This window comes from Lissotriton helveticus, chromosome 1_1, assembly GCF_964261635.1.
Source record: "Lissotriton helveticus chromosome 1_1, aLisHel1.1, whole genome shotgun sequence".
In the NCBI taxonomy this organism is placed as follows: Eukaryota; Metazoa; Chordata; class Amphibia; order Caudata; family Salamandridae; genus Lissotriton; species Lissotriton helveticus.
Window position 1 is genome coordinate 632,260,255 of NC_136057.1, and position 15,458 is coordinate 632,275,712.

Consider the following 15,458-nt stretch of genomic DNA (forward strand, 5'->3'; position numbering starts at 1 on the left):
ACCTAGCCCAGGGGCTGCAGCTGCATAGGTCTGAAAAGACGTCGGGGATCTCGTTGCCGGACCAGGAGCCTGGAAGGAAGAAGTTGCTGGCAGGCGACCAGTGAAGGAAAGTTCGATGGATCCAAGCCTGGATCAAGGAAGAAGAAAACCTGAAAGCAGAGGGGACCAAGTTCTTGAATCACTAGCCAGTGATTAAGTGGGCACCAGGATGGCACCGGGCGAAGTCACCGCAGTCAGGTGAGTGGGCGCTGCTGGGCTCTGCGGTCTCTCGGACCAGGAGGCGTTGTCGGCGACCAGGATGGAGGTGCGAGCTGTCCCACGAAGGATGAAGTCGTTGGCGTCGAAGTTACCCAGGATTGGGCAACAAGCCTTGGCTAATTCAAGCCCACGCGGTGGACTCAAAATGGCGTCTTGAGTGGACCAGGAGGGTCCAGGGTGCTCCTCTTCTGGGAGGGAGCAAGGGCCAGTCTGGAGCAACCAGACCAGCAGCAGAAATGTCGTCGGGCGTCGTCAGGAAGGCCACAAGCCAACGGGCTAGTAACCAAACAACGCGGTGAGCAGCGGAAAGCAGAAGGGCCCCACGCAGATCGTGGAGATGCTGGGGGGCTGCACTTCGGAGCTGGAGCTGCTCAGAGTCGGGGCTTCTCGGACCCCAAAGCACTCACCAGTAGATTACTCGGCGGGCTTGCTGGAAAGAAGTCGTGCAGTCTTGCAGATGGCCGGTCCCTTGAGGTCTCGTCGCACCCACGGTTCTCAGCTGGGCTGTAGAGGTGGGTAGAGGTCAGAGGTGCCAGGGAAGCCGGTTCTCGTCGAGCTGGGCAGTCGGATTCCGGAGGAAGGACTTACAGCAGACCGCAGTGTTCTTGGATGGTGCCTGCGGATGCAGGGTGACTACTCCTTAGTCACAAGGGAGAAATCTTAGGAAGAAGTCTTGAGTTCCTTTCGCAGAAAGTAGTTTCAGGATTCAAAGATGATCTGATTTGGAAGGGGGCCAGTCTCTACCTTTATCCTGTAAAAAGGGGCTGGCACGCGACTAAGTCCTGCCCTATGGGTGGGACTAGGAGGGGGGTGGTTACACCCACTTCCTTGGCGGGCTTTTCCCCAGCACAGGGTCTGGAGTGACCCTGGAACTGGTTCCAGCCAGCCTATGCACAGTGAGCACCGGGGTGCCACGTGCAGTCACCTTCCTCTAAAGCCCTGCCTACCTACAATACACAAAACCCTGTCTGGGACGGTGCTGGCACCGCCCCTGGCAGGAAACCCTTTGTCCTTATCTCCTGCTCTGGGAGGACTCCCAGCAGCAGGAGGGCAGACTTGTGTCTCGGTGGCAGCATCCATTTTGTGGATGCTAAGGCTCTGTCTGACTTTTAACCGGGGTTATAGGTTACAGGCATGTCGTGTCCCTCTAGAAGGGTGGAATGCTAACCCCGTCGCCAGAATTGGCGAGGGGTTAGTATTCCAATTCGTATGACACCTTACTCGACATGTTTTGATACAGCGATACCAGAGTTGGCACATAACCGCGAGGATTATAATGCACTTAAGAGTATATGGTATGCGATATCATGGAAACGGCTAAGGGATAGATCCCGAAAGCCGCAGACAGGCTCAGCTCATGCCAGAGCACCATCTCACACGATTCCACGCACTCTGCCTTCAGGATTGTTAAGGCCTGCCATAGGAGTGACTGATAGGAGATCTGTGTGTCCATTTTAGGGTTAGATATAGGCATACTATATCTAAAGCAAAGGGTGAGTACACCACCTTGCCCCAGCTGTCGTGCAGCCAGTTGTGTCAGTGTTAGTTAGTCAATCCAGGGGTGGCATAATACATGCTTCAGCCCCTGGGAGACTTCTGGGTGCACCTCAGCCCTGGGTACAGGGACTTGGAGAGGGCCCAGTGCCAATTCAGTACCTGGGTACAATTTGGATAGAGAGAACAGCTAGGCTGTGGGTCTGATTAGCAGGCCCACAGCCAGGGAAAGTCGTAAACCAGTGCAGCAAAAAGCAAAAATCTGGGTGATCATAGGATTGCAGACCCTACTCTCCTACAGGCCAAAAGACCACAAAAGCCAAAACGTTTATTGCCAGGGAAAGAAGATAGAAAAAGTTAATAATTTCTCGTATCTGAGTAACTTATTCAACAATCAGATGAAATGGGAACCACTTTTAACCATTCAAACACAGCAAACTAGCAGGGATGTGGATGGACAGTTTCAGTTTACCTGTAATCTGTGGCACAAACCTGTGAAGGAATTAACTATTTACAGAGATAAATGTATCCCTATTGGTACATATGGGGCAGTGGTCTGGGGGTACAATAGAAGCCAACAGCTGCAACGAGTAGAAAATAAATTCAGCAGAAGACTGCTGCTGGTACCAAAAAGTTCCCCACTTTATTTTGTCACACAGAATTGGGCCCTAGAGTTTATAGAAGATCAATCATATTGGCTGTGCCACTTTGTACTTATCGGCTAAGATTTGGCTCTCAGAAGATTTAGCGTTTTCAAGAGAAGTTACTAAGGATACTCTTAATACGTATAATGCTTTAAAGAACCCCTGGCTCTTTGTGAGAGAATAGTTTCAAGAGGTAGGTCTAGGTTACATCTTTGAAAACCCTCAAATAATCCCTCCGAATGTCACCATTAAAGAGTCGTTTTTCACCTGGAGCAATAGGTACATCCGTCACTTGCAAGGTTACATAGGAGGGTTCCATTTGACTTCTGCCCCTGCTCAATTTGATCTTCTTTTTCTTCTAATTCCCAAATTAGATTTTACCTAACTAGGTTCCGACTTAGCACCCTGCATTTTTTGTTGGCGTTTTCTCATCAAGGATGATGGGTGGGCAAACTTAAGCCTTGTCCATGTGTTAATTTTTCTATGCACTTTCTTCTATTTTGCACATTATATAAGTCGTTAGGAACCAGATTTCTGCTTCCAATATTAAAGACCATTAATCCTTTCACATATAATTATGGTTTTAATTACTTGCAATCTTTGGCCTCTACTGATATCTGCTTCGCTGTAGCAAACTTTATAAGGGGCTCCATTATGATTAGAAAGCTTTATGAGTGAAATTGGCATAGGATAATCAAGAGGTGACTTTGTTATTCCAGTCATCTTTGTAAAAGTATGCTTTTTTAATTGCCTTTGCTGAAATTTTGTGAATTACTGTTTTTTAAACTTTTTAGTTGATCTTTTATGAATTGTAAATATTTTATTGAGAAACTTTTATGGTTCTCTGAACTTAAATAAAGTTGTGTGTGTGTGTGTGTGTGTGTGTGTTTTTTGTTCCATGGTTTGCTTAAAGCTTTTATTTCACTAAACTAAAAAAGAAAATGTCAGCTCGACCATTCCACAAAGGGTAATATTTTACTTATGCTTTAATTGCATTTTTATTTGATATGTGTACTCAGTTTATGAACTGTCTTTCCTACCATAGGTATTGCGGCAAATGAGAAAGTTGTCCTGGCATGACCCTGAAGTAAAAGACTATGTAATATGCTGTATGATCAACATTTGGAATGTGAAATATAATAGCATTCATTGTGTAGCCAACCTTTTGGCTGGGTTGGTGCTGTACCAAGAGGATGTTGGAATTCATGTTGTTGATGGTGTGCTGGAAGATATCCGCCTAGGAATGGAGGTAAACCATTTAAAATGTTACTGAAAGCTACATAATGAATATTTTTTTACTTTTTGTTTAGTTTCCGTCTTCAGGCAATTTTGTTTTGTCTGTTTACATAAAATATATTTCTCTTCTAGGGATTCTTCATCAATTGTAATGAGCACTGAACTGTCTTGCCTACATGCTGGATCCTGGAGCACTTTGCAAAATAAAAAATACAAAGTGCTCCAGGATCCAGCAAGTAGGCGAGACAATACAACATTTTGCGAGAATTCGTCAAACAAAGCCCTAAGTTATTGGCAAATTAAATAACCCTCTTCCTATGGAAACTAGGTCCTAACTATACCTACTGGCGACTATCTATATAGATGCAAGTATAGATAGTCACCAGTAGGTATAGTTACGACCTAGTTTCCATAGGAAGAGGATTTTTTAATTTGCCAATAGCTTAGGCGTTGTTCGAAGAATCCTCGCAAAATTTTCAAAACTAGTTTGCCACTCACTTAGCCGCTTTCTTGAAAGTTTCGGGATGATCTCTCAAGGGAGGGGGGTTACCAAAAAGCATTTCCCCCATGTTAATGTACAAAGAACTTTAGATACGGCTACAGCCCGACCTGCTCAACAGAATTACATTAAATGTGGCTGAAAGGTAGATCTTGGTCCAGGGAATTGCCTTTTTGTAATTTGATTTAAATCCGTTCAGTAGTTGCAGAGTAATTAAAAGAAATTTTCAATTGTGTATTAATAGGGACGCAGAGGATCTGCGACCTCTCCCGACCTTGTGCCGAAAGCTGATTGTCTGCCAACACTTCAAACCAGTAAGTGTTGGCAGCCATCTTGGGACTTGGCTTGAGCAGAGTCCCAGAAAAAAATTGAAGAAAAAGGAAAGGGGACACCTTCCAAGGCCTGTGGGCATCCAAGACAACTGAAGGAATCTCCCTTGAAGGGAAGGAATCACTTATCTGCATCTGCAGTGATGCTGACTGATCTGCTGATCATCAGCTCCCATGGACTCCGAAAGGCTCAGCAACACAGGTGGTAGTTCTTCACATCCCTCAAGGCCTTCCCTGTCCTCTCACCAAGTTTGAGGCCAGTATCCCTCCTCTGAGCCGCAGGAACCGAACTTCTGTGCCCTGTGTTGACTTGCAGTTGCAAAGGCTTGGTGGCTTCCTTCCACCAAGATCTTTGGGCTCCAAGTAGCCCCACCCTCAAGAATCTCTTCTGTGACCAAGGTCTTTGTACTCACCGCATCACTTGCACCGTGGGCCTGCATCTTTGGTGAGCTGCTCGTGGTCCTCTTGCGACTCTATTGCCTCCGGGACTGTGGGTCCTCCTGAGGGTCTCCTTTGATTTCTGTGGGCTCCCCTAATGGCCCGGGCCTGCCCTGACTCCCCTGCTTGTGGTGAGTCACCTGGACCTTGCTGGGTCCGACACTGTACTTTCTTCACTTTCCACGTTGGTTGCAGTTGCAAAGGCTTGTTGTTGCTTCTGACAGACACCGACCCCGCATTTCCTGACATCCGACGTGGGACAGCTTGTGCATGGCTAATGGTATTCCACAGTGTTGCCTGGTCCCCACAGCTGCAGTTTCAAGGTCACACTCAACTCTCCTGCAACACTCAACTTTGGTAGGCCTTCGTCTTCCTGACCATTTCTAAGTAGCATAGACTCTGATGACTCTTCTGATTGCAGGTACTTATCATCCTGAATTCACCTTTGGGTTCCACCGTGCACTATCACCTTCTCCAGCAGCAGCATCTTCCTGTAGTCCTATTGAGTTCGCCGGCGGTTTCCGATGCCAATTCAGGCCTATTCACCAGGCTTCCCTGGTGTAGGTATCCAGGTTCCTGGAGTAACCATGGGTAGGGTTGCTCTCTAACCTTCTGTCTTCCTCAGGGTTTCTTCATGGTCCACTGGGAAGGGTAATTCTTATTTAAAATTGTAACTGCGACTTACCCATTGACCTGTATTGAGCCCGCAGTCGTGTTCCCACTCTGCACACAGCCTATGTGGTGTTCCTGGTTACTTACCTCGGGTGGTTCCTTGGGCCCCTGGAACATCTACTTGTTCTGGGTATATTCTTGACTTGAGTCGTGGCTCGCGTACCACTATTTTAGTATACAGTTTGGTCTCCCCTGGTGACCACTGTGTGTATTTCGTGCTACTTACCTGTTTTAATTGAAGAGTATTGTGTATACCTCTGGCTAGGAGATATCTGTATATGTTGTGGGAGAGTAGGATCTGCTTCTTCTAGTTACCCCCACTTTTTGCTGATGTTTCACTGTTTTGGACTTAGACTGGCTGGGATCCTGCTATCCAGGACCCCCGTCTTACTGCTTTCTCCTTTAACTTGATTGCAAGTTCTTTAGGTACACTCCTGATTGGATTCTGGGGTACCCTTATAAGTCCCTAGTATTTGGTACACTTGTTACCCAGGGCATAGGTACCCCAGATGCCTCTCTGGGGCTGCAGCATGTATTGTTCCACCCCTGAGAGACCACTCAAACTGACACCATAGGTCTGCTACAGCAGCCTGTGTAAGGTGGTGCATGCACCCTTAACTTAGATATAGGTTCACTATATCTACCTTATATCACTGCACATATAAACCCATCAGACACCCCTATGGCAGACCTTATCAATCCTGAAGGCAGGTTGCTGGGTTTTATGTGAGAGGGTACTCCTGCATGAGCAGAGCTCCTCTGCAGCCTTCGAAACCTATATTTCGGGGGTGTTTGTGATGCAGCCAACCATATACACTTAAGTGCATTATAACCTTGCGGTTAATGCTAACTTTAAAGTGGCTGCATGGAAACATGTTGTATTTGGTGTCAAACACCTTGGAATCATACCTTCCCGCCAGTAACTGGCGGGGGAGGTATGATTCCACCCTCCTAGATGGAGAAATATGACAACACTGGTACGCCCGGTACCAGCTCTCTCGATCCTGGCATCACAAGATGGATGCTGCCAGCACATACATGAGTCTGCCCTCCTGCTGCTGGACGAAACTCGAGCAAGGGAAGGCTTGACAATAGGTTTCCTGTCACAGGGAATGAATGAATGAATGAAATAAAATTTATAGTGCGCAACTGCCGCTCCTGCCTGCCTTTGCCGCCTCCTGCCTGCAGATTCCTTCGCTCGCTGCCCGCTGCTTCTTGGAATTTCCCGCCGCTGCCTCCCTGCGGCCCCGCCCCCCTGTGATTCCATTCGCCGCCCCGCTCCCGCCACCCAGCTGCTCCTCCCTCCCGGCTCCTTACTTATGACGCCCCCAGAGCGACCGCGCAGCGGACGCGCGCAGCGGGAGCGCCGATTGAGCGCCGAAGGTGCGCCAAAGGTAAGCCCGTCTGCGCCCAGGTAAGCCCGTCTGCGCCCGTCCGCGCCTGGCCCGTGACCAGCGCCAGGGCCCCTGGCCCTCCCCGCCGAGGCAAGACGACCCGACTGACCTACGACGCCGCCACTCTCAACGCACTCAATGCCGGCCGGACCCACGCCTGCTGCCGAGCCACCCCGAGACGCACCCACGGACCCTTCACCTGCTGCACCTGCAAGTTCACCTGCCTACGAACCTGCCCCGCACCCGCCAAGACAAACACCAGCAGCAACCACCTCAAGTGCATCCTGATCAACACCCGCTCCGTCCACAGACACGCCGTGGAACTCTGGAACCTCCTCGACGCTACATCACCGGACGTCGCCTTCCTCACGGAAACCTGGATGAACGCCTCCTCTGCACCCGACATCGCCATCGCCATCCCGGACGGGTACAAGATCATCAGGAGGGACCGCATCAACCAGACCGGAGGTGGCATCGCCATCGTCCACAGGAACACCATCCGCATCACGACCGACGCCAACAACTCCTTCGCCGCAGCCGAACATCTCCACTTCCAGATTCACACCGACCCTAAGACGACCCTCAGAGGCACCCTCGTCTACAGACCCCCGGGACCACGCACACAATTCAGCGAAGACATCACAGACTTCATCAGCCCGCACGCCCTCCCCTCCACTGACTACATCCTCCTCGGGGACCTCAACTTCCACCTGGAGAACAACAAGGACCGCAACACCACCGCCCCGCTGGAAAACCTCGCCAACCTCGGACTCAAGCAACTGGTCAACACCCCCACCCACTACGCCGGCCACACGCTTGATCCCGTCTTCTTTTCCAGCAAGCACATCACCTTCAGCCACGCCACCGGACTCCACTGGACCGACCACAGCTGCGTCCACTTCAGCTTCAAAAGATCCACGACCCACCACCACCCGCAACAGGTACCTCACAGGAATTGGAGCAAGATCACCGCAGACCAGCTCACCACCTCCCTCAGCCAGAGCCCACCCGCCAACACAACGGACCCCAACTAAGCAGCCCGCAACTTCACACAGTGGCTGACCGCCTGCGCCGACGACCTCGCGCCACTAAAGAACCCTCCCAGCAGACCCAGAAGCAAGAAGGCATCCTGGTTCACCGACGACCTCAAGGACTCCAAGAAGACCTGCCGCACCCTCGAGAAAGCCTGGCTCTTCGACCGGACCACCGACAACATGACCGCCCTCAAACACGCTACCTGCAAGCACCACCAGCTCATCCGCACCACCAAGAAGAAATCCCTGAAGGAACGACTGGACAACAACGCCCACGACAGCAAAGAGCTCTTCACTATCGTCAAGGAGTTCTCCAACCCCAGCACCGGCATCAACGACATCACTCCGTCACAAGACCTCTGCGACTCCCTCGCCTCGTTCTTCCACCGCATGATCGCCGACATCCACAACAGCTTCGGCGCCTCACCCACGCACCCAACCGTCGAACCAACGCCCCCGACCGCCACCCTTCGCACCTGGACCACGGTGACCACCGAAGACACAGCCCGCACGATGAACACCACCCACTCCGGATCACCGACCGACCCCTGCCCACACCACGTCTTCAACAAGGCAGACTCCACCATCGCACCCCAACTCCGGAACATCATCAACGCCTCCTTCAACACCGCCACCTTCCCGGAGAGCTGGACGCACGCCGAGATCAGCGCCCTCCTGAAGAAACCTACAGCGGACCCCACCGATCTCAAAAACTTCCGCCCCATCTCGCACCTCCCTTTTCCTGCTAAAGTCATCGAGAAGATCGTCAACAGACAGCTGACCGCCTTCCTCGAGACGAACGGATCCCTCGACCCCTTGCAGTCCGGCTTCAGAGCCAACCACAGCACCGAGACCGCCCTCATCGCAGCTACCGACGACATCCGGACCCTGCTCGACAAGGGGGAAACAGTGGCCCTCATCCTCCTGGACCTCTCCGCTGCGTTCGACACGGTCTGCCACCGCACCCTAGTCCAGCGCCTCAGCAACATCGGTATCCAAGAGAAGGCACTGGAGTGGATCATCTCGTTCCTCGCCGGAAGAACACAAAGAGTCCTCCTTCCCCCGTTTCGCTCCGAGGCCACCGAAGTCATCTGCGGCGTCCCGCAAGGATCTTCACTCAGCCCCACCCTCTTCAACATCTACATGAAACCTCTCGCAGCCATCGCACGCCAGCACAACCTCAACATCATCTCTTACGCCGACGACACCCAGCTGATTCTCTCCCTCACCAGAGACCCCGACACCGCCAGAACCTGCCTACACGAAAGGAAGGAAAGACGTCGCCGAGTGGATGAAGGACAGCCGCCTGAAACTGAACTCGGACAAGACGGAAGTCCTCATTCTGGGATCTTCGCCCTCCGCTTGGGACGACTCCTGGTGGCCCCCAGCCCTGGGCACCGCACCCAAGCCAACCGACCACGCACGCAACCTGGGCTTCATCCTGGACCCCTCCCTCTCGATGACCAGACAAGTCAACGCCGTCTCCTCATTGTGCTTCAACACCCTGCGTGTGCTTCGCAAGATCTTCCGCTGGATCCCGACCGAGACCAGGAAGACTGTCACCCAGGCACTCGTCACCAGCCGACTGGACTACGGAAACGCCCTCTACGCCGGAACCACAGCCAAGCTACAGAAAAGACTCCAGCGCATCCAGAACGCCTCCGCCCGACTCATCCTGAATGTCCCCTGACGCAGCCACATCTCCAGCCACCTGAGGAACCTGCACTGGCTCCCCGTCGACAAGAGGATCACGTTCCGGCTCCTCACCCACGCACACAAGTCTCTCCACGACCTGGGCCCCAAGTATCTCAATGAACGCCTGACCTTCTACACGCCCACCCGCCAGCTACGGTCCTCCAGCCTCGCCCTCGCAGCCGTACCACGCATCCGAAGAGCCACCGCTGGAGGAAGATCCTTTTCTTACCTGGCTGCCAAGACTTGGAACTCCCTCCCCATCCACCTTCGGCTGACCCAGGACCATCTCGCCTTCAGGAAACAACTCAAGACCTGGCTGTTAGAGCAGTAGCATACCCCTCCCCCCAAGCGCCTTGAGACCCTCCCGGGTGAGTAGTGCGCTATACAAATGGCATGATTGATTGATTGATTGAACTAAAACCCGAAGGCATCAAGGCGCCTAAAAAACAGGTCAAAACAGAAAGGCAGAACACAACTACAAATATGCTTTCGCGAAAAGCCGGGTTTTCAGAGCCTTTCTAAAAGACTGCATGGTGTGGAGGGACTTGAGTTCCACCGGGAGAGTATTCCACCACTTGGTTGCCAGAGTGGAAAAGGCTTTACCACCCCAATTAGGTCTACGGGTGCGTGGAACTGATAACAAAAGTTTGTTGGTAGAGCGCAAGTTCCTGGAGGGGCTATAAGGGGACAGGATGGATCCAATCCCAGTAGAGCTGCCTCTCGCCAAGGCCCCATAGGTCATGCACAGGGTTTTAAAAAGAATCCGATCTTCAATGGGGAGCCAATGTAGCGATTTTCTGGCAGAGGTGGCCGAGGCACGTCTGGGAAGGTCTTTTAAAAATTTGGCCGCCGCATTCTGGACCACCTGCAAGCGCTGCAGCAGACCCTTATTTAGTCCCGCATACAGCGCATTGCAGGCTTTAGTGTATTGGGGCTGGGTGGGTGCACTCTTAGAGTGCTTTGATGTCTGCACTGGGGGCACATATGGTGTCCCTGTGCATAGTCCAGCTCAAACCGGTTGCAGGAGCTATTTGCTCCTGCTCTGGCACGAAACTGGACAAAGGACATGGGTGTAGCCACCCCTCTGTCCTGACCCTCCCATAGGTGGGTCCCTAGATTTTGTCCCACCCCTTCCTTGGGTATAAAGTAGGAACCCCGGACTACAGGACTTTAGATTTTACCTGGACTAAACTCTGCTACTGAAACCAAGTACTTAGACGATCTGCACAACGCTGGATGACTTAAGAATCTCCCTTGGAGTAATGGAGTGTTCGAGGCATGTGGGCTGCTGAATTCATATCTTTGCATAGATCGCCGCCTAGTGTTGGGTCCGGATGATTGCACCTTGTTGTCCTGGAAGAGTCTTCGAAGTATCACAAGTTAGGTGACTCCTCCCCTAAACTACAGTGCGCATGGGCATCTTCTCCATCCTCAGATTGTTTTTTTCCGCCATTGGGTTCGGATGTTATTCCTCTACTCCAACTTCGGAATCAAAACTAACCTACTTTCTAAGGCCAAAAGGCCTTCTACCTCGACAGTATTGTTCTCGTTCGGTACTCCTTGACTTGTTTTAACTTTCCATCTCGATCCGGTCGTCGACGCGGGCCGTTGGGCCTTTTTGACGCCACGTTGGACTGCTGTCGATGGAAAGGAGTCCGTTCACAAGGTGCCCACAATGCCACGCCAAATTCCCGCATACTGACAAACATACAGTATGCAACAGGTGTTTATCACCAGACCACAACGAACAAACTTGCTCAGCGTGTGCCCAATTCTGTTTGAAGAAAACCATCCGGAATAGACGGGCCGCTAGGCAAGTGATGCAGCGTCAGCGTCCGGAACCGGAGAACATCTCCGATGACTAACACGACCTCCCGGAAGCGGCAGACTCTGATCTAGAAATAGTCACCGTTGAGGACCAGTCGGACTTCGATGACCAGATCACGCCGGGGCAAAAAGTGAGTACTCAGTCCCCGACCTCTCTTAGTCCAAGAGAAAAGGCTCCGGTCGACGCATCGCCTAAAGGCCTTAGCCGAGATCGACTACTTAGTTCAGAAGCCCCGCCTTCCGGCTTGGCTCCGAAGCCCAAGACTAAGCCTTGTGATACACCTGGCCCGAGTAACACTCTCCCCAAAAAGGTTGTCGACCCGAAAAAGGTTATCGAACCGAAGGTCATCGAACCAAAGAAGGTTGTTGACCCTCGTCGAACTGAAGAAGGTTCTCAAACAAAAGAAGGTCGGCCAACCCAAGAAAGTTATCGAGCCGAAAGCTCTCGAGCTGAAAAAGAGCTCTAAGCCACAGAAGGTCGTTGATCCAAAGAAGATACTCGACCCGTAGAAAAAGCCCGTCGACACAAAAAAAGCCGTGCGACTCGAGCAAAAACATCGAGCCGAAAAAGGTAGTCGAGCACAAAAAACAAGACAAACGTATCGAACCAAAGACTCCGGTCGATCCGAAACAGGTTGTCGATCCAAAGAAGGACGCCGAACCAAAAAAGACTGTTAAAGTACTAAAGAACGTCGACAAAGTTGTCGAACCGAAAAAGGTCTCCGACCCTAAAGCAACAGTCGAACCAGACAGAGCTCCACGACCTAAGGCTCTCGAGCCAAAAAGTCACGGACTAGTCACCAAGCCAAAAACAAAGGCACCAAGGCCACGGACAGTTGAGGAAGAACTCGCCCAATCTGATCCAGTGAGCGAGAAACAATCTAAACTGTACATAGACCCTGAAACAGGAAAGGTTACAGTTTACCATCGGAAAAAGAGACCATTGGACATGGACACTCCTTCCCCTGTTCCTCCAAAGAAAAAAGACTTCGGGACATCTCCCTCAAGACCTTTCACTTCTCCTCCTCTCTATCCTAATATGCCTTTTGTGCCTTACTCTCCTACACATTCACAGTATGATGAGGAAGAGAACCTGGGGTTAGATCCTCATGGCAATTTTGATGAGCCACAGGATCCTGATGCACTAGATCTGATTCACAAGATAACCCATGGGATGACCAAAACGATCCATATGATCCACAGCCCATCCCAGACACCTCCACATAACCTACAAAACCGTTGCCTACTGACGACACCATTCTTTTCAATCAATTGCTAGATAGGGCAGCAAAATATCACAATGTGGACATGCACACTAACCCCATAGAAGAGGACTTTTTATTTGACACTTTTCCTACTTCTGAGAAAAATGTCAGGACACTTCCTATGTTAAAAGGGGTACTTAAACATGCGCCAGACATATTCTAAGATCCAGCCAGAGCGTGTGTACTCAACCCCAGAATAGAGAAGAAATATAAGGCGGCCCATTCCGACGCCGCCTATTACAAATCCCAATTGCCTTTAGACTCACTAGTAGTGGCAAACGCTGGAAAGAGAGCCAACTCACAAACAACAGGAGATGCTCCCCCTCCTGACAAGGAGTCTAAGATCTTAGAAGCCTCAGGCAAAAGGGTGGCCTCACAAGCTGCAAAATCATGGAGGATTGCAAACACACAGGCTTTATTAGCACGCTATGATAGAGCGCATTACAATGAACTTGAAGGTTTGCTGCAACATTTACCAGAACCTTTTAAAGCTAAATCTAACGACCTCATTCAGGAAGGCAAATTTATAACTAATGCGTCCATTAAATGTGCGCTTGATGCAGCTGACACAGCAGCAAGATCCATTAATACTAGCGTATTACTACACAGGCATGCGTGGTTACGCATCTCTGGTTTTAAGAACGAGGTGCAATCCACAATCCTCAACCAACCAGTTAACCCTGCTTTCCTGTTTGGTCCAGCAATAGACTCCATCTTTGACAAAATAAAAAGATACTGAAACTGCTAAGTCTATGGGCGCACTTCAGTTTCAACAACACAGAGGTTCCTTTTGTTGCTCCTCCTACAGTGGCTCCGCAAGAGGCAACACATCACAGGCTTCCTCTACATTCAAAATTAACACCCAGAGTACCTTTAATAAAGGCTCCAACAGAGGGGGTTATAGGGGAAACAATAACAAGGGCAGGGGACGTGGCGGCAATAACACCAGAGCCTCCACTGCCACCAAACAGTGACTTTATCACACTCGGTCCGGGCCACCCAACACCGGTCGGAGGCAGAATAAAACAATTCCTACCAGTCTGGAATGCAGTTACCACAAACAGGTGGGTGAGACAAATTATCCAGTATGGTTACTGCCTGGAACTCACTTCTACTCCACCCAACATACCACCCAAACATCTGTGAGAAGTTGGCCTGATATATGATGCTCACTAGTTCTAGTGATCACCTTGTATCAGTCCAAACAACCCTTATGGTGATTGGTTGTAAGTCAACCTTATAGACCAGCTATCCTAATGGTAGCATGGACAGAGCAGTCTTAGGCTAAACTCTTTTGGCATGTGAAGCCAGCTGTTTTACCACATATAACCCGTTGAATACCAGATGAAAGGACACCACACAGGTTGTTATGAAAATAAACAATATATTTATTATTAACAAACACCTCTGAACTCTTTATGAGATCAGAGGGCTAAGCACATGACAAGACACTTAAGAAAAATACAGTAAGTTGCACAAATTACAATGGTGCCCTAGGGGCACGACAAACCATATACTAAGTAAATGGTATAAGGAAATCGATAGAGGAAATGAAGATGCCCAGAGGCTGTAGGATCGCTGGGACTACACTACACTACCCTAACCTTAGGTAAGTAGCAGGAGGCCCATGGGACGCGTGTGCAGAGTGTGAATTCACACGCGAGATGCGGAACAAAGTCAATGGGCAGAACAAATTACGAAAAGGTAAGTAAAAGACAGTTCCAACTAGTTACGACTAAAACGACAGGATACCTGGACACTAGGAGAGTCAATCTACCTATGAGCACCGAAATGCTCTCGTTACCTCACCCACGGGCTGCGGGTGCATAGGTGTGAAAGTGTGTCGGGTTTCCGCGTCAAAGTCTATGGAGCCTTGAAGAAAGATGCTGCAGGCGACCAGGAGGAAGATGTCCGGTGCGATCCAAGGGTGGATCAAGGAAGAAGAGGACCTGAAAGCAGAGGGGACAGTGTTCAAAGTCACTAGCCAGTGACCGGTGTGGAACCAGGAAGGAACCAGATGCTGTCGTCGCGATGAGGCACAGGGTCAGACTGATTTGCATATAGCTATATCGGAACTGGGGTGGCCGAGTGAGCTAAAGATCGGTGATGGATTAAACCAAGATCAGTTGACTGGGGGTGAGTGTTTGATTTGCTCAGGCGCTCCGTCCATCATCCCCTTTTGTATCGCTTTGTTCGCCCTAAGTGTGGCAGGGTATGCTCAGACGTGAGTCCCTTGCTCACTTTCCCACTGGATTTAATATAGCCTGGCTGATGAGGATTATGAATCCGAAACCGGTCCCAGGATGCTTGTTTCCGGTCCAGGGAAGACGTGGCTTGGCAGTTCGGGCTGGACTGTTCCCATGAGGCACAGGGTCAGACTGATTTGCATATAGCCATGTCTGAACTGGGGTGGCCGAGTGAGCTAAAGAATGGTGATGGATTAAACCCAGATCAGTTGACTGGGGGTGAGTGTTTGATTTGCTCAGGCGCTCTGTCCATCATCCCCTTTTGTATCGCTTCAGGATTGATAAGGCCTGCTGTAGGAGAGTAGGGTCTGCAATCCTATGATCACCCAGATTTTTGCTTTTTGCTGCACTGGTTTACGACTTTCCCTGGCTGTGGGCCTGCTAATCAGACCCACAGCCTAGCTGTTCTCTCTATCCAAATTGTACT

At 50.5% G+C, this 15,458-nt stretch overlaps 1 protein-coding gene across 10 annotated transcripts in view; it reads left to right on the top strand.

Moving 5' to 3' along the window:
- The window catches only part of UPF2 (UPF2 regulator of nonsense mediated mRNA decay), a 1,696,571-nt gene that overhangs the window by 890,812 nt on the left and 790,301 nt on the right, over positions 1-15,458 (top strand). For all 10 annotated transcript variants that reach the window (XM_078674159.1, XM_078674161.1, XM_078674162.1 and 7 more), the window contains one exon: positions 3,442-3,645. In XM_078674159.1, coding sequence (XP_078530285.1) covers positions 3,442-3,645 — 204 coding nt within the window. The remainder of the gene's footprint in view (positions 1-3,441; positions 3,646-15,458) is intronic.